We start from the raw sequence: 24,056 nt of genomic DNA, 5'->3' as shown, positions 1-24,056 counted from the left end.
AAGCTCCACAGGCAGCTGGTTCCAGAGGGCGGGTGCACCCACTGAGAAGGCCCTCCCCCTGGGTGTTATCCACCGGCAATCTTTTACCGGCGGCACCCTGAGAAGACCCTCCCTGTGGGAGCGCACTGGATGAAGGGAACTTGATGCTGCCAGCAGGTGTTCCCTCAGATATCCCGGACCCAAGCCATTTAGGGCTTTATAGGTCATCACCAGCACCTTGAATCTCACCCGGAGGGCAACCGGGAGCCAATGCAGCTCGCAGAGTAGAGGTGTTACATGGGAGTATCGGGAGACCCCCATCACAACTCGCGCGGCCGCATTCTGCACCAGCTGAAGCCTCCGAGTGGTCCTCAAGGGCAGCCCCATGTAGAGAGCATTGCAGTAGTCTAAACGGGAGGTCACGAGCGCATGAGTGACTGTGCGTAGGGCATCTCGGTCCAGGTAGGGTCGCAACTGGCGCACCAGGCGAACCTGGGCAAAAGCTCCCCTGGTCACGGCTCCTATATGGTCTTCAAAATTGAGCTGTGAATCCAGGAGGACACCCAAGTTGCGAGCCCTATCAACGGGGAGTAACACCTCACCCCCCATCGTTAAAGGTGGAATAGTCTGGTTAACCCGAGATGCCGATATGCACAGCCACTCAGTCTTGGCAGGATTGAGACGAAGCCTGTTTCTCCCCATCCAGACCTGGACCGCCTCCAGGCAGCGGGACATCATGGTGAGGGCATCGCTGGGTTGGTTCGGGGTGGAGAGAAAAAGTTGGGTATCATCAGCGTACTGATGATACCCCACCCCGAAACCATGAATGATCTCACCCAGCGGCTTCATATAGATGTTGAACAGGAGAGGCGAGAGAACCGACCCCTGAGGAACTCCACAAACGAGAGGCCTCGGGGTGGATCTCTGCCCTCCCGTCAACACTGACTGTGAGCGGCCCAGGAGATAGGAGGAGAACCACCGTAAAACAGTGCCTCCCACTCCCAACCCCCTGAGACGCCGCAGTAGGATACCATGGTCGATGGTATCAAAAGCCGCTGAGACATCTAAAAGGACTAGGACAGAGGAACAACCCCTGTCCCGAGCCCGCCAGAGATCATTCACCAGCGCGACCAATGCCGTCTCCGTGCTGTGTCCGGGCCTGAAACCCGATTGGTACGGGTCCAGATAATCAGTTTCCTCCAGGAACAGAGGAAGCTGATGCGCCACCACACTCTCAACAACCTTCGCCAAAAAGCGAAGGTTGGAGACTGGACGATAGTTATTTAAAACAGCCGGGTCCAGGACAGGCTTTTTGAGGAGGGGTCTCACCACCGCCTCCTTCAAGGCAGCGGGGAAGACACCCTCCTTCAAAGAAGCAGTTATTACTGCCTGGAACCAGCCAGGAGGGGCACGGATCCAACAAACAGGTGGTGGAGCTCAGCCTCCCCATGATCCTGTCCACATCATCAGGAGAAACAGGATCGAACTCAGTCCACATAACATGCTCATAACCGTCCACTTCCTCCACATCAGACTCCACCCAATCAGAGTCCATAATCCCTAAGCACAGGCAGACTTAAAAGTGCTAGTTGATTCTGGATACTCCCAATGCTTTATTAGCTTGCCATTTGCCATGAAAATGGGCATACAAGCAAAACTGCTCTCCAAGCCCGTGAGGTTCGAGCAAGCTGATGGATCCTTGATCAGAGGGACTTTGGTCACGCAATTAACAGAGCCCCTACACCTAGAAATAGGTGAGCACTGGGAGTTTATTCGCTTCCTAGTGGCTCCAAAATGACTCAGACTGTGATCTTAGGATTAGCCTGGTTGGACAAATGGAACCTGTTTATCTGGTGGGGAAAAAGGAATGAGAACTGTAAGGCTACCTATACCCCCACTGATTCAACAAATGTTAGAGGACACTTTAGCCCACCTAATGAGTGAGCTGTCTCACTGCCACCAGGTGAGCCACTCATCCCCAGCGAGTACCGGGACCTAGCGGAGGCATTTAGTGAGAAACAGTGTGATTTCCTGCCTCCTCAGCAGCCCAATGATTGGTCCATTGAACTGGTGACAAACTCCCACGATCGAGAGTGTACGCTATGTCCCCTCGAAATGGAGGAGATGCAGCAATAAGTGGACAAAAACTTAGCAAGGAGATTCACTGAATGGGCTAAGTCAGCTATGGGAGCCCCTGTATTGTTTAAAGGAAAAAAAGATGGGTCTATTTGTCTTTGTGTAGACTATAAATCCCTGAATGCAGGGAGTGTGGAAAATAAATACCCCTTCCCTCTTCTAAAGGACTTACTAACCCACCTGGCTAAGGGGAGTGTCTTCACTAAATTAGACCTGAGAGAAGCATATTACCGGGTGAGAATAAAAGAGGGAGATGAATGAAAAACTACCTTCAACTGCCCCTTGGGAAGCTATCAGTTCAAAGTTATGCCATTTGGGCTACAGGGGCCCCCAGCCATATTTATGCAGTTGATTAATGAGGTTCTACATTATCATCTATACAAAGGAGTTCTGGTGTATCTTGATGACATCCTGATATACAGCATGAATATGACTGATCATATAAAGCTAGTGAGAGAAGTGTTAAAGAAACTATTGAATGCCAAGCTTTATGCCAAATTATCAAAATGTTAATTTCACCAGACCTGATTAGATTATTTTGACTACAGAATTTCCAATGAGGGCAGTGAAATGGACCTAGCCAAAGTGAAGGCTATAATTGAATGGCAGCCCCCAAAGACTTGCAAACAGCTCCAGAGCTTCCTAGGGTTTCCCAACTTCTACCGTCAATTTATTCCCTCTTTTGCCAAGATTGCTCTACCTCTTACAGAACTACTCAAAACAGGCTCTCCGTCTTAATGCTCTCAAACACAGCCATGACTTAAAATAGGCTGGACACTATGGATATTTAAAAACACTATATCTCATCCACTGGCAGTTTTGGTGGCCAGGGTTAAAACGAAATGTGAAAAACTATGTCAGGATTTGTACTGTATGTGCCACTATGAAAAGAATTCCAGGGAAACCTCATGGGTTACTGCAGCCAGTGGCAGACCCTTCTCAATCATGGGAAGAAATAGCTATGGACTTTATAGTAGACCTACCTGAAAGTAGAGGAAATACTGTCCTCTGGACTGTGATAGACCTGCTTTTGAAGCAGGCTCATTTCATTGCCTGCAAAGGACTGCCCAACGACTGACTAAATTTTTCCTGAAACATATCTACCGGCTGCATGACATCACTAAGCAAATAATTTCAGATAGAGGAGTGCAGTTCACAGCAACATTTTGGAGGAGCTTTCTTAAATTAATTGGATCATCTCAAGGCCTATCATCTTCTTTTCACCTGTCTACCAATGGAGCCGCGGAATCCACTAACAAGATGGTGGAGCAATATCTGAGATGTTATGTTTCATACCAACAAACAAACTGGACCGACCTCCTCCCTTTCGCAGAGGTGGCTTACAATAATTCTGTTCACAGCAGCACCGGCTACACACCTTTCAGAGTAGCCACAGGAAAAGAGTTCAGCCCAATACCTGAATGCCCTCAGGTGCCCTCTGCTTCCCAGACACTTGATCAATGGGCGAGGTGGTGGGAAGATGTTTGGAGAACCATGAAAATTGCTTTAAAAAGGACTTACGAGACCTATAAAAAGCAGGCAGATAAAAAGAGGCCTCCCCAAAGAACATTCCAAGTTGGGGAAAAGGTTTATCTGTCAACTAAATATTTACGCCTCAAATTACCCAGTAAGAAATTAGGACCAAAATTCTTGGGGCCTTTCCCTATTGTAAGGGTCATCAACCTGGTCACAGTAGAGAATTTGATTTATGACTGTTAATTAGAGGAGGGAATTGTGTTTGATACTACATGCTAAAGGGAAGGGAATCCAGATTTTGGCTTTGACTATGTATGTGCTGATGCTGTGCAACTTGAATAAAGATTTTTTAAGATAAACAATGCCTTGAAGTTCTTTGAAGAGTTTCATCTGTTGCAACCATGACATTAGTTACATAAACGCAAGTCTCTGGCTTTTTGGTATGTACAGTTTCTGCCCCACCCAGGGTAGTCCATCTGTGATGGTGCATAGGTTTTTGTGACTTAGGAACCATTCGTCAGTTTCTAAGGCTTTTATGAATTCAATCCCCACTTGGCTAGCTAATGGGTTTTGTAGCTTGGATTGTGCTCGGGTAAGTTACACTTGCTGTCAGCTATGTTTCAGACATGAGCAGTTTTGTTGTGCTGGGTCGGGTGCTATCATATTGCAGCATTCGAGATAGAGCATCTGCCAGGAAATTCTCCCCCCCCCCCGGTAGGTGTTTTATGATGAAGTTAAACCAGTGGAAGTGTTGCAACCACCGGGCTTGTTTAGGGGTGAGTTTCCTTGGATCTTTTAGTGCTTCCATGTTCTTATGGTCAGTCCACACTTGGAAAGGGATTTTGTTCCCTTCCAGGAAATGTCACCAGGTGAGGAGAACCCACCTCACTGCATACACTTCCTTTTATTTATTAAAATAAATAAATAGACTGCTCACCTTTGTTCCATTTTGGTGAGCTTTCTGGAGGTATAGGTGCAAAGCTGTAGCATCCCTTTGTCATTTTCTTGTAATAATACAGCCCCCTACATCACTGGTGTCTGTTTGAATTACAAAAGGTTTGTCTCTGTCTGGGTGCTGCAGGACGGATTCAGCCAAAAACAGTCTCTTTAGTCTCTCAAATGTGGCTTGACATTCTACTGTCCACTTCAGTGACTGGCTGGGTTTTGGTTTGCCCTCCCCTTTGTTTTTTAATAAGTTTGTGATTGGCAAGGCTATTTGGGCAAACGAGGGAATAAGCTGGTGATAGAAATTGGCAAACCCCAGGAAGTTTTGTAGTTGCTTTCGTGTGCGGGGTGGTGCCCATTGCAATACTGCTCGGACCTTCTCAGGGTCCATTTCTATGCCCTCGAGGGAGATGCGGTACCACAGGTAATCTATTTTTTCTTTGTGGAACTCACATTTTGATAGTTCGGTATAGAGGTGAGCAGCCCGCAGCTTATTTAAGACTGCTATAACCAGTTTCACGTGCTTCTCCATAGTCTCTGTGAATATGAGGATGTAGCCCAAGTAAACTAGAACCCCCTTGTACAGGTGCTCCCATAGCGCATTGTTTATTAGCTGCATGAAAACTGCTGGGGGCCCCTGTAGTCCAGAATGGAGGACCCTGAACTGGTAGCACCCTAAGGGGCAATTAAACATGGTTTTCCATTCATCCCCCTCTTTGATCCTGATTTGGTAGTAAGCTTCCCTCAAGTCTAGCTTAGTAAAGATCTTTCCTTTTGAAAGATGGGACAGCATGTCTTTCATAAGGGGGAGAGGGTATAGATTGCTTTTGCTTATGGCATTCACAGTGCTATAGTCTACTCTACACAGAGATGAAGAGTACCATCTATTTTCTGTCTGAATAGGACAGGAGCCTCTACGTTCAGTTTTGCTGGTTGGATGAACCCCCCTTCTAAGTTTTTATCTAGTTGCATTTCCTGCAACTCCTTGGGGCTCATGGAGTACAGTCTGGGCTTGGGGAGTTTTGCCCTGAGTCTGATCTCTATTACACAGTCTGTAGGTCAGTGTGGAAGCAGTTCATCCGATCTCTCCTCGCTGAACACTTCCGCTAGGTCCCTGTATTCCTCGGGTATTTCAGGTACTTCCTTCTCATCCCCTACTGCTGCTTTCTTGGTTGGAATTTCTTGTGTAGGGCCCTGGGTCAGTGCCTTGGTTGATTCCCCTTTTGGAAACCTAAATTCTGCTGTTCTCCAGTCCATCCACGAGTTCCATTTAGACAGCTACGCCGTGTCCATGATTATGGGACATTCCATGCCAGGGGTTACCACAAACATTATAATCTCTGCGTGGTCACCCAGGGTGAGTTGAAGTGATAGTGTGGCTAGGGTGGACTGAATCCCCCCTGATATGGACCCATCTAATTGACTGAAAGAAATCGGTTTCTTCAGACTCCACCAGGTTCCTTACTAGCGTCGGACTGATAAGGCAATGAGTGCACCCAGTGTCAATTAATGCCCTCACTTCTACAGCTTGGGGCATGGAGGGGGTCAGTATAGTTACTGTCTGGGTGAGGAGTGCGATGGGTCCACTTACCATGGGTTTGTCTTCGGAGTTGTTGTCCGATGAGTTGGACGCTTCTGCAGTGTAGGCTGGAGTTCCCTTTCCTCGTTGGGCAATGGCTGGGAACTTGATGGTCTCTGTGCCCTTCATGGCTGGCTCCTTTGGCTTCACTGGTGATCTCCCAGACTTCCCGGCCGGGGTCTGGTCTGTCTTCTCGATTCGGGTGCGGAAGCAGCATTACGCAGCGTGGTGTCCCTCCTTTCCGAATCTCAAACACCCGGTGGGCCTTTTGGTAGTAGGTTGTTGTTTCGTGGCCTCACAGGGTGCTTCTGATGGCGGTGTCAGGGCCCACTTCAAAACCTCATCCCAAGAAAGCAGAACTCGTGGAAGCAGTGTCTTCCAAAAGGATCTTTTATTAGGAGAATTTGATTGTCAACACTGATAACATCGAATGTTATTGCTTGATGAGAGATGAAGAAGTAGCCATTTCATATGTTAAACTTGTGTATTGCTTTAAGAGATTGGATTAAGGTTGGGAGGGGGGAAGAGGAGGATTGTTCCTCAAGGCCATCTGAAATTAAAGAAGATAAGAGCTTGGTGGGTTTTATAATGGAAGGGAAACTGATACTTTAAATTAATTAGAGAATATGATTAATGACAAAATTAGAAAGGTGGAGAATTGTGTTTTAATATATCGTGCAAGGGGGCAGAGATTTCAGATTCCAGCTTCCTTCGAGCAAGCATTTGCCGGTGTATTAGGTTAAATATAGGACTTTTAAGGTAAACAATGCCTCAGTCACTTGAAAAGCCCATACGTCAGAAACTTGACATCAAGCTGGAATCTTCCTACTTTTTAAACTAATTAGGGAATCCTGACCTCCCGTCGCTGTCTCCAAGTTTGGGAGGCAGTCTGGCAAAGAGTTGGGGAACATCCCATCATGGAGGAAGAAAAATTGTCTGAAGCCAGCTCCCCAGCACCAGCAGCCACCCCAGCCGGGGGGAAGGGCCAGTGAAAGAGCCGGCAGGGAAAGAGTTTCAGCAATCCTCCCAGCTGGGAGCTAGACCCAAACAACCAGGAGAAATGGTCTGGTCATCAGAGTGGATTAAGCCCAGCGGAGACTCCAGGCGCCTTGGAGCAGCTTTGCCATCCCCAAGGGCTTCAAAGGCAGAGGAGGTGGGACGACAACAAAGAGAATCCTGCACATCGTATTCCCCAGTCCGGTGGGGAGCAGCCAGACCAGCTGAGATTGAATCCTCTGGTGAGTGGAAATATCTGTCTGCAACCCAAAGCCAATCAGTTGACAATTTAGCAGAAAGGTTTGAAGAACTAAAAGTGAGAAGCACAGAACAGCTCCTGCCAAAAGAGGCCCCCAGCCCTCTTTTCGCAGAGCTAATGGCCCTCCAACCCCTGGAGTTCCCTGTTAGGGCCTCCAGTCCCCCAGAAGAAGAGGAACTAGAGCCCCCTCAGCAGTGGGTAGTGTGGCAGCCCCCACAGAAGGAGGGGCAGCAACCTCTGAGCCTAAATCAGCTGATCGAGGCCTTGCAGCAGATTGGGGTGTTACAGAAGCCTGGAGAGCAGCAGCCAATTGGGAGACGACAATCCCATGGAGACTGGTCACCACCCCCGAGTGCCAAGCAACCACTGAGGGGCCCGCAAGTGAGGGAGGCACCACAGCCTTTGAGACTAACAAAACTGTTAGTAGATCAGCAGCAGAGGGCACCACCATTCCCTGCAGCCAAAATCTAGAGTAGACAACAGCAAACCCCGGCCATCCAACAACTATTGAGGGGCCTACAACAGCAGATGGTGCCACAAGATCCTGCCAACCAACAGCATCCTCCTCTCAGACAACCACAGCAGGGGAGGCAGCAGCAGGGCCCAAAAGTACAACCCCTGGGCCTACAACAATAGCAATGGGGTAGACAGCACCTGGGAGCACAACAGCAGTGGGTACCCCAGCAACCATTGATCCAACAACCAAGGTGGGGCCAGCAGCAATGGGGGGCAGCAGCCATTGAACCAACAACTAGGGTGGGGCCAGCAGCAATGGGGGCCCCAGCAAGCAATGATGAGCCCACCCTAAAGAGCAACCTTCGATGGGGACACAGAGAAACTGATTTTTTTTCCTCAACCAGGTACACTCTCACTTGAATCGCTTGGGTCACATTTACCCAGACCCGGATGCGATGGTCGATGTGATTGCGTCCAACCTAGAGGAAGAAGCATCTGAATGGTTGAACAATTTATATAACGAGCAGGCCCCTGAATTGGAGGACCCCCACCTTTTTCTCCTGGGGCTGAGGGAAAGCTTTGAGAACCCATCCATTGCCCTCAAAGTGGAAGAACAAATCCATAAGATAAAGCAAGCTGGCCGGCCTGCCCTAGAGTACGTGCAGGAGTTTCAAAAGAAGGCAGGTCGGATAGAGAAATGGCCTTAGCAATCAATAATTCATCTTTTTAGAGAAGGATTAGACCACCACCTTTCTCAGGCATGTATCTACCAAACTGTGCCCGACCAGCTGCATGAATGGTACCAGGCAGCGGTGAAATTAGATGTGCAGCTCGCCCACTATAAAAAACCTGTCCCACCTGAAGCTGCGCCAAAACCAGGATCCAGATGGCTACCACCCACCCCCAAATCCCCCAATGACTGCTACTGCTGAAAGACCTAGACCACCTACAGGTCCGCCAATCAAATGCTTTTGATGTGGACAGCAGGGACATCGAGCAGCAAACTGCCCAGTTCCTTACCTGCAATAGCAGAGTAGACCAGACCCAACAACGAGGAAGAAACCCGCACAGCAGCCACCAAGAGAAAAGTCCAACTGGACAACCCAGTAGCCCATTACCCAGGTTACGTGCCCCACCCAGGAGGACGCTGGCCCACGGACCAGACCCACCCCCACTTTACTTGTTTTGACAGCGACGATGAAGGGGAGAATGACCCGATGGTGAGTTGACACATCCTACCTTTTTTATTCCCTGCTAAGGTCATAATGAAGGGACGCGGTGGCTCAGTGGGTTAGGACGCTGAGCTTGTCGATCAGAAGGTCGGCAGTTTGGCGGGTCGAATCCCGAGTGCCGCGTAACAGAGTGAGCACCTGTTACTCGTCCCAGCTTCTGCCAACCTAGCAGTTCGAAAGCACGTAAAAATGCAAGTAGAAAAATAGGGACCACTCCGGTGGGAAGGTAACAGCGTTCCGTGCGCCTTTGGCGTCTAGTCATGCCGGCCACATGACCACGGAGACGTCCTCGGACAAGCGCTGGCTCTTCGGCTTTGAAACGGAGATGAGCACCGGCCCCTAGAGTCGGAAACGACTAGCACGCATGTGCGGGGGAACCTTTACCTTTACCTTTAAGGTCATAATCCCTAAGACAGGGGCACAAGTAGACCTGAAAGTGCTAGTTGATACTGGCTGCTCCTGATGCATCATTAGCCTGTCATGCGCCTTGAAACTGGGCATACAGGCTAAGCTGCTATCCAAACCTTTGAGGTTTGAGCAAGCCGATGGCTCCCTAATGGGAGGGATTTTAGTCACGAAATTAACAGAGCCCTTACGCCTAGAAATAGGTGAGCACTGGGAGTTTATTTGCTTTGATTGTGATCCTAGGACAAGCCTGGCTAGACAAATGGAAGCCATTGATCTGGTGGGAAAAGGGAATGAGAACTGTGAGACTACCCATAGGGCCGGATCCCCCCATTGATTCAACAGATGTTACAGGAGAATTTAGCCTGAGCACATGGCTGCCTTATGGCCACCTGGCGAGCTGCTGATCCCCAGCGAGTACCAGGACCTAGCGGAGGCATTTAGGGAGAAAGAATGCGACCCCTTGCCTCCTCACAGCCCCAATGATTGTTCCATTGTACTGTTACCAGGGGCCAAACTCCCCCGACCAAGAATGTACGCTATGTCCCTCATTGAAATGGAGGAGATGCAGCGATATGTAGACACAAACCTAGCGAGGGGGTTCATTGAGCGGGCCAAGTCAACCATGGGTATTGTTATTCAAAGAGAAAAAGGACGGGTCTCTTTATCTCTGTGTGGACTATAAAGGCCTGAACACTGTGAGTGTGGAAAATAGATACCCTCTCCCCCTCCTGAAAGACTTACTAACCCACGTGGCAAAGGGGAGTGTCTTCACTAAATTAAGCCTGAGAGAAGCTTATTACTGGGTGAGAATTAAGAAGGGGGATGAATGGAAGACAGCTTTCAACTGCCCGTTGGGAAGCTACCAGTTCAAAGTCATGCAATTTGGACTGCAGGAGGCCCTAGCCGTATTTATACAGTTGATCAACAAGGTCCTACATTATCACCTATACAAAGGGGTCCTAGTATACCTTAATGACATCCTGATATATAGCACGAATATGACTGACCACATAAAACTGGTCAGAGAATTCTTCAAGAAACTATTGAATGCTGAAGGTTATGTCAAATTGTTGAAATGTGAATTTCACCAAACCCGATTAGATTACCTTGGCTATAGAATTTCCGATGAGGGTATCGAAATGGACCCAGCCAAAGTAAAAACCAGAAATGAATGGTAGCCCCCAAAGACCTGCAAACAGCTCCAGAGGTTCCTAGGTTTTGCCAACTTCTACCGTCAATTTATTCCCTCTTTTGCCAAGACTGCTCTACTTCTTACAGAATTACTCAAAACAGGCAAGGGAGGGGGAAAACTGTGACCTGGCCAACCGCTAGTATGGACTATGAGTTGTCAGAAAGCTTTTGAAAATTTAAAAAGACTATTTATGGCTGAACCGGTTCTAAAGCACCCCTGCCCAGGGGAGCCCTTCGTAATTCAGGCAGATGCCAGCGATGTAGCAGTCGGAGCTGTGTTATTGCAAAAGAATAAAAGTGGGGTCCTGCAACCTTGTGCTTACACCTCTAAGAAATTTACTGAAAGCAAGAGGAGATGGTCAGTCTGGGAGAAGGAGGCCTTCACTATCAGGTGGGGGCTATTAAACTGGCAGCACTGCTTAGAAGGGAGCAAGGTGCCTTTTGAAGTATGGACAGATCATAAAGATTTAGAGGCACTAAAAACTCCCCGCAAATTGTCCCCAAAACAAGTACGATGGGCACAGTACTGCAACCATTTTAACTTTACTCTAAAGTACATACCAAGAAGAAAAAACTTCCTAGCTAATGCGCTCTCCCATTTGCCACAGTACAAAAGCGAACACGAAGAAATTCACGAGGGATGGTCTGGCTTACAAGGGGGGTGGGAATTGTACTTGCCTGAAGCTTTTCATCTTAATTCCCTCAAGCACAGCCATGATGTCAAACAGGCTGGACATTTCGGATATCTAAAAACTCTACATCTCACTCGCCAGCAAGTGTGGTGGTCGGGACTAAAATGAGATGTAGAGAACTATGTCAAGAACTGTACTGTATGTGCCACCATGAAAAGAATCCCAGGAAAGACTGCTGGGTTACTGCAGCTGGTGGCCGAACCTTCTCAACCATGGGAAGAAATAGCTATGGACTTTATAGTAGACCTACCTGACAGTAGAGGAAATACTGTCATTTGGACTGTGATAGACCTATTTTCAAAACAGGCTCATTTTATCGCCTGCAAAGGACTTCCATCGGCTCAACGCCTGACTAAGGTGTTTCTAAAACATATCTATCAACTACATGGCACCCCTAAGCGAATGATTTCGGACAGAGGGGTGCAGTTCACAGATAAATTTTGGAGAAACTTTCTTAAATTAATTGGATCATCTCAAGGCCTATCAAGGCCTTTCACCCGGCTACCAGTGGAGCCGTAGAATCCGCCAACAAAATGGTGGAACAATACCTTAGATGCTACGTCTCTTACCAACAAACAAACTGGACCGACCTCCTCCCTTTTGCAGAGGTGGCTTACAATAATTCAGTACATAGCAGCACCAGCTACACTCTTTTCTGTGTAGCCACAGGGAAAGAATTCAACCCCATACCGGAATACCCTCAGTTACCCTCCACTTCCCAGACTCTTGATCATTGGGTTAGGGGTTGGGAAGACATTTTGAAAAATACAAAGGTGGCCTTAGAAATGACTTTTAAGACCTACAAAAAGCAAGCTGACAAAAAGAGCGCTCCCAAAAGAACATTCCAAGTTGGGGAAAAGGTCTATTTGTCGACCAAATACTTATGCCTTAAACTACCCAATAAGAAATTGGGACCGAAATTCTTGGGGCCTTTCTCCATTGTGAAAATCATCAACCCGGTCACAGTAACATTGAAACTACCCAGTTTCCTTTTGGAAAAATTCACCCAGTGTTTCATTGTAGCTTGCTGAAAACTTTTCGAACCTCCACTTTAACACGTCCCCCTAACAAAGCACCTTGACCCATTGTAGTAGCAGGCCAGACCCATTATGAAGTGAAACATATTCTTTTTTTTATTAAAGAGTTTTACAGATACATTAAAAACCCATCCCCCCACCCCCAACTAATTCCCCCTCCCTCTCCCTCCCCCCCCCCCCCCGATTTCCCAGAGCAAATACAGGGTATTGACCATAACAATCTTAAACTATAATATGTAAACTAACTATAATAACACTTTGAGTCCTATCGCACTTTAACTCTCCTTAAAAATAGCTAAATAATAACAAATCTTCTAAATCTAATACTCATTCAATTACTAAATGAAACTTTGGTCCCATATTTATTCTGGATATAATCAATCCATCTTCTCCATTCCAAAATATATCTTTGTTGCGAATGGTCTTTCAAATATGCTGAGATTTTCGCCATTTCTGCCAGGTTCGAAACTTTTAATGTCCATTCTTCTATAGTAGGCAAATCCTCCTTCTTCCAATATTGTGCTACCAAAAGTCTTGCTGCCATTATTAAATTCAACATCAATTTAGTTTCTATAGCAGTAGAGTCAATAGTAATACCCAGCAAAAATAATTGTGGAGAAAATTTTATCTTTTTCTTAAATATCTTCTGCATATTCCACCAAATTTTAATCCAAAAAGCTTTAACTTTTTTACAAGTCCACCATATATGATAATACGTTGCATCATCACAACCACACCTCCAGCATTTAGGCTGATAGATGCCAATTTCTTAGGATCTAAATGCCATCTATAAAACATCTTATAAAAATGTATTCTTGACTCTAGAATCTTTAAGGGAAAATTGCAGTACCTAGTACAATGGAAGAGATACCCATTATCTGAAGCCATTTGGGTGAAATCTACTGATGTGAAAGCTGACAGACTTATCAAAAGGTTTTACGAGACACACTCCAACAAACCAAAAGCCAGCTCCTAACTTGTGTTTGTTTACATTACAGGATCTGTGCTATTTGTAAGGTGGGCCGGATGTCAACGCTGCTAACATCAAATGTTATTGCTTGACAAGAGATGAAGAAGTAGCTATTTCATATGTTAAACTTGTTTATTGCTTTAAAAGATTGGATTAAAGTTGTGGGGGGGAGAAGAGGAGGATTGTTCCTCAAGGCCATCTGATATTAAAGAAGATAAGAGCTTGGTGGGTTTTCTAACAGAAGGGAAACTGATTCTTTTAATTAATTGGAGAATATGATTAATGACAAAATTAGAAAGGTGGAGAATTGTGTTTTAATATATTGTGCAAGGGGGCGGAGATTTCAGATTCCAGCTTCCTTCGATCAAGCATTTGCCGGTGTATTAGGTTAATAAAGGACTTTTAAGGTAAACAATGCCTCAGAGTCACTTGAAAAGCCCATTCATTGGAAACTTAACATCGATAATAGGCATAATAAACAGGGTCTATTTCCCGCCCCGATCGATAAGTTAAAGTCTCCCAAGCAAAACCCCACCCCGTAGTTCCTCAGGTCAGTTCAAACGGGCCAATCACCAGGTGTTAAGTATTTCATGGGAACAGGGAGATAACATCAGGCCATCTCTGCTGCAGCGGCGATGTTTTGGCAGCTTTTCGCACCTTCTGAGATTGCAGAGATAAACGAGTTGCCGGAGGTTGCATTTCATTCTTCCTCCCCCTTTTGCTAACTGACATCAAGGGAAGAGAAAGTTCACAGAAGAATAACTCAGGAAAGTGAAGCGTTACATTGTAGCGATAGAGAACGTCAAGGCAATAACCCAAAAGCACTCCCCCTCCCCTCAGGAGTATGGCAGAACCCAGGAAGAGAAGAGAGTGAGCTTCGGGTCAGGATGAAAAAGGAAAGAGAAGGAGTGGGTTAGGAAGGGGAAGGGGAAGGGGAACCCTGTAGATATGGGTTCTGACGTCCTGCCTCCCTTAAAAAATGAGAGATTCACCTATGGAGAGAGAAAAGAATTGTATATAGGTTAGTCTGGTTTAATCGGATAGTCTGTGTGAAATTTCTTAAGTAACTTTGGGGTGTTGATGTGGTGTTTGTGGTATTTCCTGGAGTCTAGGATTTCTTTTATTTCAAAATGTTGTTCTCCTTCGACCATAATGGGAGGAGGAGGTGGAGTGACAGCTGATCTTAAGGGTGAATGTTGCCCTCTTTTTTAGAGGCTGCAGTGGAAGATCCGGTGAATTTCTCCGAGTGATTTTGGGAGTTTTAATTCCACTTTTACTGGGTTTATGATTCTAATGATGGGGAATGGTCCTACGTATTTGGGTCCTAGTTTCTTTGATGGTTGTAAGGATTTTAGGTATTGGTGGACAGGTAGACCATTTCCCCTACGTAAATGGTTTTGGTTCGACCCTCATCAGCCTGCGCTTTGTATGCTTGTCTGGCTTCATATAGTGGTGGGAACATCTGGATGGAGTGTTGTCTCTTCCTCTGCTTGTGGCGTCTCCCCACTTGGCTTGCAGCTTCCATGTGTCGGGGGGGTAGGAGCGACAGCGGCGACTGCAGAGGGTTTGACCATTCCGCCGGATGGTCCCAAGGCTTCAGCTTCGGATTCGTCCTCGGTGTTCTTCTTGCTGCACCTGGGGCGGATGGTTCTGGCACAGGGGTCAGGCCTCTCCTCTTTCAGGGAGTTAAAAGCTGTTTTCATCATGTCAATCGCCTGCTCCAGCATCCAGCTCAAGTGGCCGGTCCGGTCCTCATCGTCCTCGCTGAGATGGAGGGATTTCTCAATTTCCTTCTTCCAGCCTGGCTGGTGGCTACCTCGTCAGAGGGTCACCTTCCTTGTCTTCTCCCAGTTGTCTTTCTTCCCAACACCCATCGACCACTGAGGTTTGTGGCTATGCCCCTCCACTACCTCTTCTTTTGATGAGTAGGAAGTCTCAGAAGTGGATAGTTTGCAGGGATCTGACTGGTAGGGGGGCTCCCCTTTTGCAGTGGATTCTTCCTTTCCTGCTCTGTTGTCTGACATGGTCTTGCAAAGTCCCCCGGTAAGAGCTTTTTTTCCAGGCTGACTATTACTGCAGATCCTGTCTAATGTCAGGGCCCACTTCAAAACCTCATCCCAAGAAAGTAGAACTCGTGAAAGCAGTTTCTTCCAAAAGGATCTTTTATTAGTAAGTCTATTAGGCATAATAGACAGGATCTGAGGATTTCCTGCTCAGATCGATAGGTTAAAGTGTCCCAAGCAAAACCCCACCCTGTAGTTCATCCGGTCAGTTCAAACAGGCCAATCCCCAAGTGTTAAGTTCCTTGTGGGAAAAGGGAGATAATATCAGGCCGTCTCTGGTTGCAGCAGTGATGTTTTGGCGGCTTTTTGCACCTTCTCCTGGGAGCGTGGAGATAACCCAGTTGCCGGAGGTTGCATTCCTTTCTTCTCCCCCCTTTACTAGCTGACATGCAGGGGAGAGATGGGTCACAGAAGAGATATTCAGGAAAGTGAAGTGTTACATTGTTGCGATAGAGGAAGTCAAGGCAATAAACCACAAGCACTCCTCCCTCCCCCAGGAGTATGGTAGAACCCAGGAAGAAAAGAGAGTGAGAATTGGGTTAGGATGAAAGAGGGGGAAAAGGATTAGGATAGGAGAGGGGAAGGGGAACCCTGTAGATATGGGTTCTGACATTAAGCATGAAAGGTAGATATTGAGGGTAACATTTATGTTTTTGAAATGATGTGAGGAATTATTTGTGCTGTTGTGGAGGCTCCTGCTGTGATATTCCAAAATGCTTGGTTTTTGCATCATTCTGGTTAATTTTTCCAATCTTTGCTCAATAGATGTAATCTTGCAAAAGGATATACGTGCTTTAAACACCACTATGCTATCTGCCTGCCTTCTCTTTTTTTTCTCCCTTGCCTTATTCTTTTAGATGGAATATCAAGACTTTTGTTGCTATAAAGACCTGTAGTAGTTTAGGACATAGCAGAAGTTGTCAGTCCACGTTATCATCCTTCCAAATTAGCAAGGATGAAAACAATCAAGGATTCCCTGAAAATGAAAACACTTTGGGGAATGAAGAAATGACAGTATGGAAGCACCCATACCATTAAAATAGACCCATTAAAATAGACTATAGGCTAAAATAATAGCTACTATAATTTAAAGGTAAAGGTAAAGGTTCCCCCGCACATGCGTGCTAGTCGTTTCCGACTCTAGGGGCCGGTGCTCATCTCCGTTTCAAAGCCGAAGAGCCAGCGCTTGTCCGAGGACATCTCCGTGGTCATGTGGCCGGCATGACTAGACGCCAAAGGCGCACGGAACGCTGTTACCTTCCCACCGTAGTGGTCCCTATTTTTCTACTTGCATTTTTACGTGCTTTCGAACTGCTAGGTTGGCAGAAGCTGGGACGAGTAACAGGCGCTCACTCTGTTACGCGGCACTCGGGATTCGACCCGCCAAACTGCCGACCTTCCGATCGACAAGCTCAGCGTCCTAACCCACTGAGCCACCGCGTCCCCAACTATAATTTAAGTTATTCCAATTTAGTTGTGGCAAGTTCTAGATCAGTGGGGCCCAATTTTTTCAGCTCTGTGGATTTGTGGCAATGGGGGAAGAGGGGATGGTACTTCACAAGCGGCAGATGTGTATACTTGCAGGTGAAGCTCCATTTACACAAATGGAGTTTCACTCGCTTGCCTGCCCCTTGCGCAGACCAGTTCTCAAAGGGCCATGGCCCAGTATCAAGCCATGGTCCGGGGGGCTGGGGACCCCTGTTCTAGATCTAATTTACCCCAAAGATGTACTTCCATGACTTCAATTTATTACCAAGATGATGTAAAACAAATTAATAATATTTCTTCATAAATGGGATATTTTCTCAATAGGCTTTTCTATTCCTCCTCACAGATGAGACTTAATACTATCTAGAGTCTAGACGAAACAGCATTGGACTTTCCATTTATTATGTCACAAACTGACTGTACATTATATCATGTACAAATACAAAATTATACCTCTAAATAATGTCAGTGTTGAATCATAACCTCCAGACACTTAGTAAACATCCAACAATCTTTCTTCTTTTATGTTTAGTCAACCTGCAAAGCAAAAAAATAATAATCTTGTTATGATTAAATAATCAGTGATGATCTTGATCTGGAGATTTTTTTCAGTGATTATTTTGTTCTCATTCTGGCTTTGTGAGCTAAACAGCTGCAATTCTCAGTTGGACAGAACACTTTTCTGACTGGTAAAATGAGATTAAAATGGTTCTGACTTCCTCACAATGTGATGGACTCTTTTTTACTCAAAACATCTTCCACTGTTTTCTTTTTTCTATGTCTGTTATTTTCCTGAGATTGATTTGTTAGATTTAGGAGCCATGGGACTCCCAATGACTGGCTAGTTTACACTTAAAGTTAGAAAGCAATATAAACAAAGAACATCCCAACCGACAGGATTTTTAAGATTTGTGGAACATTCTCAGCACATCTCTGAGGGATATCATTCATAACTGCCTATATGCCAATGAAGGGATTTATAAGTGATAATAAGCAACTTGAATAATAACCAGAAGCTCACTGGCAAATAGTGAAGGAGACATGGTGACACACTAGGGCAGGGGTAGGCAACCTCGGCTCTTTTATGACTCATGGACTTCAACTCCCAGAATTCCTGAGTCAGCTGACTCAGGAATTCTGGGAGTTGAAGTCCATGAGTCATAAAAGAGCCGAGGTTGCCTACCCCTGCACTAGGGCATGTCTGACAATCTGAAGGGCTTCCTGATCCAGGAATGGATGTAACTGACACACCAGGTGAAGCTTTGTAAAAATCTTGACTTCTGCTGCAGTGTGCTCTCTAAACCCTAGATTTGCAAACCCCTCAAAATCCAGAGCTACCCAGTCCTGGCAGGATTGAATGTGAGTCTGTTTCTCCTCATCCAGACCCACAAAGCCTCCAGAAACTGAGATAGGAATTGACAATAGTACTTAGCTGGCATGGCATTGAGAAGTATAACTAGATATCACCCACATATTGATAATAACAGACTTCAACAGTTTAACTCACCCTATGGTTTCATGTAAAGAGGAGGGGAAGGAATGTCAAACCCTGAGGGACCCCACAGGAGAGAGGCTGTGGGTATGACACCTTTTCCACATCGACGTGATTGGAACCAACTGCTGAGAGCCACTGCAACACAGTACCACCAACTCCTAAAATCCACAGTATCAGAAATATACTGTAATTAATGGTATTAAAAACCATAAAGAGATTAAGGTGCACCAGAATAGAGCACCATACTCATCCCAGGTCATTCAGAGGTCATCAGGAAGTATAACTAATGTTGTGTCCCTACTGAATTTCAGATGAAATGGGTCAAGACAATCAGCTTCTTCCAGGTTCCTCTGTTACCTTCATCATATTGTTTCCTTGCCTAATACAGATAGTCCTCAGTTAACAATTAGGATCAGAATTGCCAACACTAAGTGACATTGTTAAGCAAATCACCAAAGGTCATTAGGCAATCATCTGACCAAATTCCCTACAAAGGGAAAGTTGGACAGTTGTCCAAAATTGTCAGGCTTGAGACTGGCTCCTTGAGAAGGGAGAACACCATCTATTCCCTCAAATAGTCTGATTGCCCAGCCTGGGCCCAAATATAGGTTATCTCCCAGCTACTGAATGTTCCCTTGAGAATACATACTTACTAGAATTCTAATGTAGAATTTGACCTGACTTTGTATCATGATGTTGCATGCTTTGTTAAATAGTGACATATGCCACATACTACAGTTGTTGTTTTTCATAACTTGTTAAGCCTTAATCCATAGTTTACAAATCATGATAGCTAGGTTCATGGAATTTCCTAAGCTGACTAGCAAATTGGTTTGCTAACACAAATCACAACATGATGCACAGCAGTGCAGTTTCTGTTTCTAATGCAGTGTGAGATAATAAATTGTTACTGTATTTTACCAATGCCAGTACAGTAATGATCTGGAATTTTCCCATCATTAAAAGTTCATTTGCTTAGTTCACTGATTGAAAAGTTCCTAAACCAGATCTGATCAGCTCCACTAGCCAAGACTTTCCTAGGATTTTATTTTAATCTAAGTTATACAAGAAAATAATTACTAGAAAAGGGGAAAATGCAAAAGCCCAGACATTATTTTCCCTGTTTAAGAAATACAGTAAAATACTTAGCATGTTTTTTTTAAAAAAAATACAGTTGACACTTTGCGATTGTGTATATATAATGTAATTGTGTGTTCTTTTGGGGGGGGGGTACAGTTACAGGGTACACCTGCTTTTTAATCACACATTCCTGCCAACTAGGAGTTTTAGAATGGAGAGATATGATTTATAATAATAAAAAAGGGATAGCTAGAATTAAAAGTTAGAAAATCTGAACTGGAGGGAGCCAGCTTCTAAAGTCTTCAGGATGAAACTGATCTCAAAAGAAATGATCCAGAAACACCCAGAAATGTTAATTCTGCCCTGCCTGGGCTAGCATCCAGCTTAGAATACTCATGAATCTCACGCAAGAAACTTTTTCTCAGTTTCACCTAATAAATTAGCTCCTCCTGTCTCAAATATCTGAATTTTGCAATAGGTGTCTGAGATAAGATACATTAAACTTTACTTTGGCTATGTGCATAGGTTGGACCAGTTATAAGGCATTGGGTCATGAGCCCAAAATTCCAACTTAAATTTAAGTGTGTGAAAATCAATAGTATCTGGAAATGAGCTTCTTTATAGGGATATTTTTCTTTCACAGTTTTAATTCTAACTTCTGAGGACCGCATCCCATGTTTAAGAGATTCCTAATGAGGTATATGTAACTGCACTAACAGGCCTATCGTCTCTTATCACATTTTAGTTTTTTTCATTTTGCCCATTTGAATTTGTAGTTTTTGTTTGATGAATAAATGAATAAAATAAATATGCCAAAGCAAGTATTCATAAATCAGTCTACTTCAGTGTAATGTCTCTAAACCTTTGGAATTCTTTCTCTATAATTTTTGCAAATAGGGGAATAGTGCCTAGAGATGATTGAATTACAGTTCAATAGATCTATAAAGTAAATAATTTTGAAAAATTGTTGTAAGTTTTATGGGTTTATTTTACTTTAGATGTTCTTAGTTTAGTAAGATTTTTCTAATGGACTTTGGGTTGCCTTGGCTTGTTCCTTCTCTGCCATTGTTGCTATAAAGCCAATAGGATCCTTGTCAGGTTCAACAATGATTTGACTTGTGAGGTTAAGAGATTATGATATTTAATCTAGAAGTATGTTACATAATAGGATAAATATTTTTATGTTATTTTTCAGAATTTGCAGAAAGTAGAAATTCATATTGGAGGCTGTCTTGTGAACAACCATTACATCTACAAGAAGTAGCATAATTCTTATCCTATTACAGACTCAGCCACTGAATCTACAATGTCCAGTATAGATCCGTATCAGCAGATTATGGTAAGTGGATAATTTATTTTGATTGCCCAAAATAATTATTTTAAATATGGCAACAGTATCGGGTCCTGCATGATTGTATAGGAATAATTTAAAATCAGAAATAAAACTGAAAAGCCCTGAGCTAAAGTAAATAGTTCAAATTGACTGCTTGAAGGCTAGAAATTCTATAAAAAAGAAAGTGTCATGGTTCCGATGAATGAGACAATTCAAACAAGTTACAGGCATATTATTTATCTAAGTCTTTGTAATGAAACGAAACATCGGCACATATGGAGGGATGCCAGAATCTGAAATCTCCCCCACAAACCCATCGTAACACACACACAATCCCCGCCCTTATCTACACATCATAAATCACATTATCCAATTAGCTTTACATATGAGGTCTCTCCTCCCATTCTGTACGTGGGCTTTTCTTATCTTCTCAAAATAGTTGTTAGAAAATTCCCTCCCTTCAAGATTCAAAGTGAAGCAGTTTGAACAAAAGGCTGTCTCTTACATTGTCAGTGCAAAAACATGTCAATGTTGCAGTATTGACAGAAAGTGTACTAACTGCACTATGGGATTGATTCTGAAAACCTGTAGGAAATTAAAATATTTAGATATCCAAGCATTCCAGGGTCCTGGAACAAGTTCTTGCCATTTACACTGCAGAGATGCTCCAACTCCTAACAAAATGTATCTTATATTTGTTTAGAGAGCTAGCAAATCATTTTATTTATTTCAGAAAGAATCAAAGTAGATTAAATTATTGGGGTTCATTTGAAATAGTTAACTGTGATCCAGTTCAGATTTCATATTTTTTCAGTCTACAAGCTGTCCTTGGGAGATCAGGAACATGGCAAACTTTTCTAGTTCTCCATTTCTTCTGTCTTCCCTCTGAGCAAGCTTTTTTATTCTGTTCTATGGTTTGCTATGGTTATTTGAATCAGGCATTTGTCAAGAAGTCCCAATTAATCCTGAATCCTGATTCCTTATTTATTTGTTTGGGTGTTTGTAGCCAATATTGTTTAAACTGACCCAAACTGACAGCAAGCTGTGCTTGCAGCAAATCACTAAAAGCGATGCTAGAGAGAGAAGGAAACTGCAAAATAAATACCTTGATTGAACTTTCAATTCCTTATGCATCCTTTATATCTGATGATTGTAACCTTTTCCACAAGGTTACAGTCATTATATTCTTTTAAGTGCAACAACAGCTGATGCTTACAAAACAGCATGGCTGACTATACTTTCACTGGGTTAATGTTAGCCAGAGCTTCTTCTACCTATTTCACTCAACTCTAGTAAAGGAAAATTCTTCTAGTTAGTAAATTAAGTAAACAACATTCATAAATTGTATATTTTTGAATATGCATATGAAGAATATGCATATTGTAGAAGAAAATAATCTTTTTGCACTGCAGTTGACAACCCATTCCAGAATGTTAGAATATTTAGCAGACCAGCAATTAGCAAAACTTGTAAATCCAATTTGAGCTCTCCACCAAACTGCTATCTTGCTGCATGTATGCCTGGAGCTCTCCATGCTGTAATAGAGAATGTGTCAGTTCCCATTATATAAGAAGGAGTTGTTTTTTTTTAAAACAACAACAACAACAATGATTGCCTACCAGATTAACTTTCTGCATCTTTGTGTTATTTGCTCTGGGCTCAGAGAGAAAGAGAAATTAGATATTAATTAAAATAATCAAGATGTACAGTATGTCCTAGCAGTGGTTTTATTCTTAACTTGAAAGACTTCAATTTTTTCTCATTATATTTGTAAAGAAGCACCTTCCACTGAGGTTTTGCAAATGCAAACTTAAAATTTAAGTGATTATCTTGTTGCATTTTTGTTTCTGAAATTATAATTTCTGCAAAATAACTCTATTACTTTTAAGTTGTTGAAATACAATAAAAGGCATGTAGTTCTTATAAAATAAGGAACACTAAAGCATTAAGCGTAGGGACGCGGTGGCTCAGTGGGTTAGGACGCTGAGCTTTTGTCGATCAGAAGATCGGCAGTTTGGCGGGTCGAATCCCGAGTGCCGTGTAGCAGAGTGAGCGCCTGTTACTCGTCCCAGCTTCTGCCGACCTAGCAGTTCGAAAGCACGTAAAAATGCAAGTAGAAAAATAGGGACCACTCCGGTGGGAAGGTAACAGTGTTCCGTGCGCCTTTGGCGTCTAGTCATGCCGGCCACATGACCACGGAGACGTCCTCGGACAAGCACTGGCTCTTCGGCTTTGAAACGGAGATGAGCACCGGCCCCTAGAGTCGGAAACGACTAGCACGCATGTGCGGGGCAACCTTTACCTTTACTTTAAAGCATTAAGCATATGAAAACATCAATATATATCTACAAGAAATTCCACTGTGTACATGCAAGAAAGAAGAAAAATCCCTTCCAGATCTTTGGACTTCAGTTTCTAGCAATTGAATTCACTAGATAATTGGCAAGGAATTGAAAGAGTTGTAGTTCCAGATAGCTGAAGATTACTAGGTTCCCTATCTTACTGGACCAATGTTAATATTTCATTCTGGTCAATTTTGTCTCACTTCTTTATCCATTATTCTTTATTTGCTCAGTTTTGCACAATTATATGTATCTCTTGAAAGTTGGTGCTGTACCTGTCCCTTCCTGGTTCATTTTATTTATTTTGTTTTTTAATGTATAATTTAGTCTGGATGTATTTTGGAATACATATAAATCTTACTTACCAACCACAATTGAGGCTGGCAATTGTAACCATGACTGGTTTATGACTGGCTCACTTCAAATTTGGTTCTTAGGCAAATCACTGTGGTTGATAAGTGCAATTTTGTTTCTGAGTTCCCCTTAACTCTGCTTGTCAGAAGCTAGTTGTGAAGCACATAAATAGTGACTGTAAGACAGTGGGACATTGTGACAGTTATAAATGCATACCAGTTGCAAAGCACTGAATTGGCAATCACGAGACCATGGGATGCTGTAATGGTTGTAAATGCAAGGATTTGTTTTTTTATACTGTTGTAATCTTGAACGTCATTAAACAAAGCACTTGGTGAGGGCTAATTATAAACACAGATCAGGCAGAAATACATGCACTAGGAACTAATGGGTCTTGTTTGCGGTTCTTTGATAGAACACTTGGTCATAATATTAGTAGTAATGATGATCACCAGATCAATCTTCTGTGATAAGGAGTTGTAAAATCAGGAGTTCACCACAAATTATCTTGTATTGGTAGTTCCGTTCAGCAGTTCATATCAGCA

The 24,056-nt window shown here is 43.9% G+C and overlaps 1 protein-coding gene across 2 annotated transcripts in view; it reads left to right on the top strand.

Annotated features, from left to right (window-relative positions):
• Positions 1-24,056, top strand: part of PLA2G4A (phospholipase A2 group IVA) — a 197,356-nt gene that overhangs the window by 31,242 nt on the left and 142,058 nt on the right. For both annotated transcript variants that reach the window (XM_081324965.1, XM_081324966.1), the window contains exon 2: positions 20,678-20,821. In XM_081324965.1, the coding sequence (XP_081181091.1) occupies positions 20,789-20,821 (33 nt within the window). In that variant the 5' untranslated portion in view covers positions 20,678-20,788. The remainder of the gene's footprint in view (positions 1-20,677; positions 20,822-24,056) is intronic.

Source organism: Vipera berus (assembly GCF_964194415.1).
Source record: "Vipera berus genome assembly, chromosome: 3".
Classification (NCBI taxonomy): domain Eukaryota; kingdom Metazoa; phylum Chordata; class Lepidosauria; order Squamata; family Viperidae; genus Vipera; species Vipera berus.
This window is presented reverse-complemented; position numbering and strand designations above follow the sequence as displayed.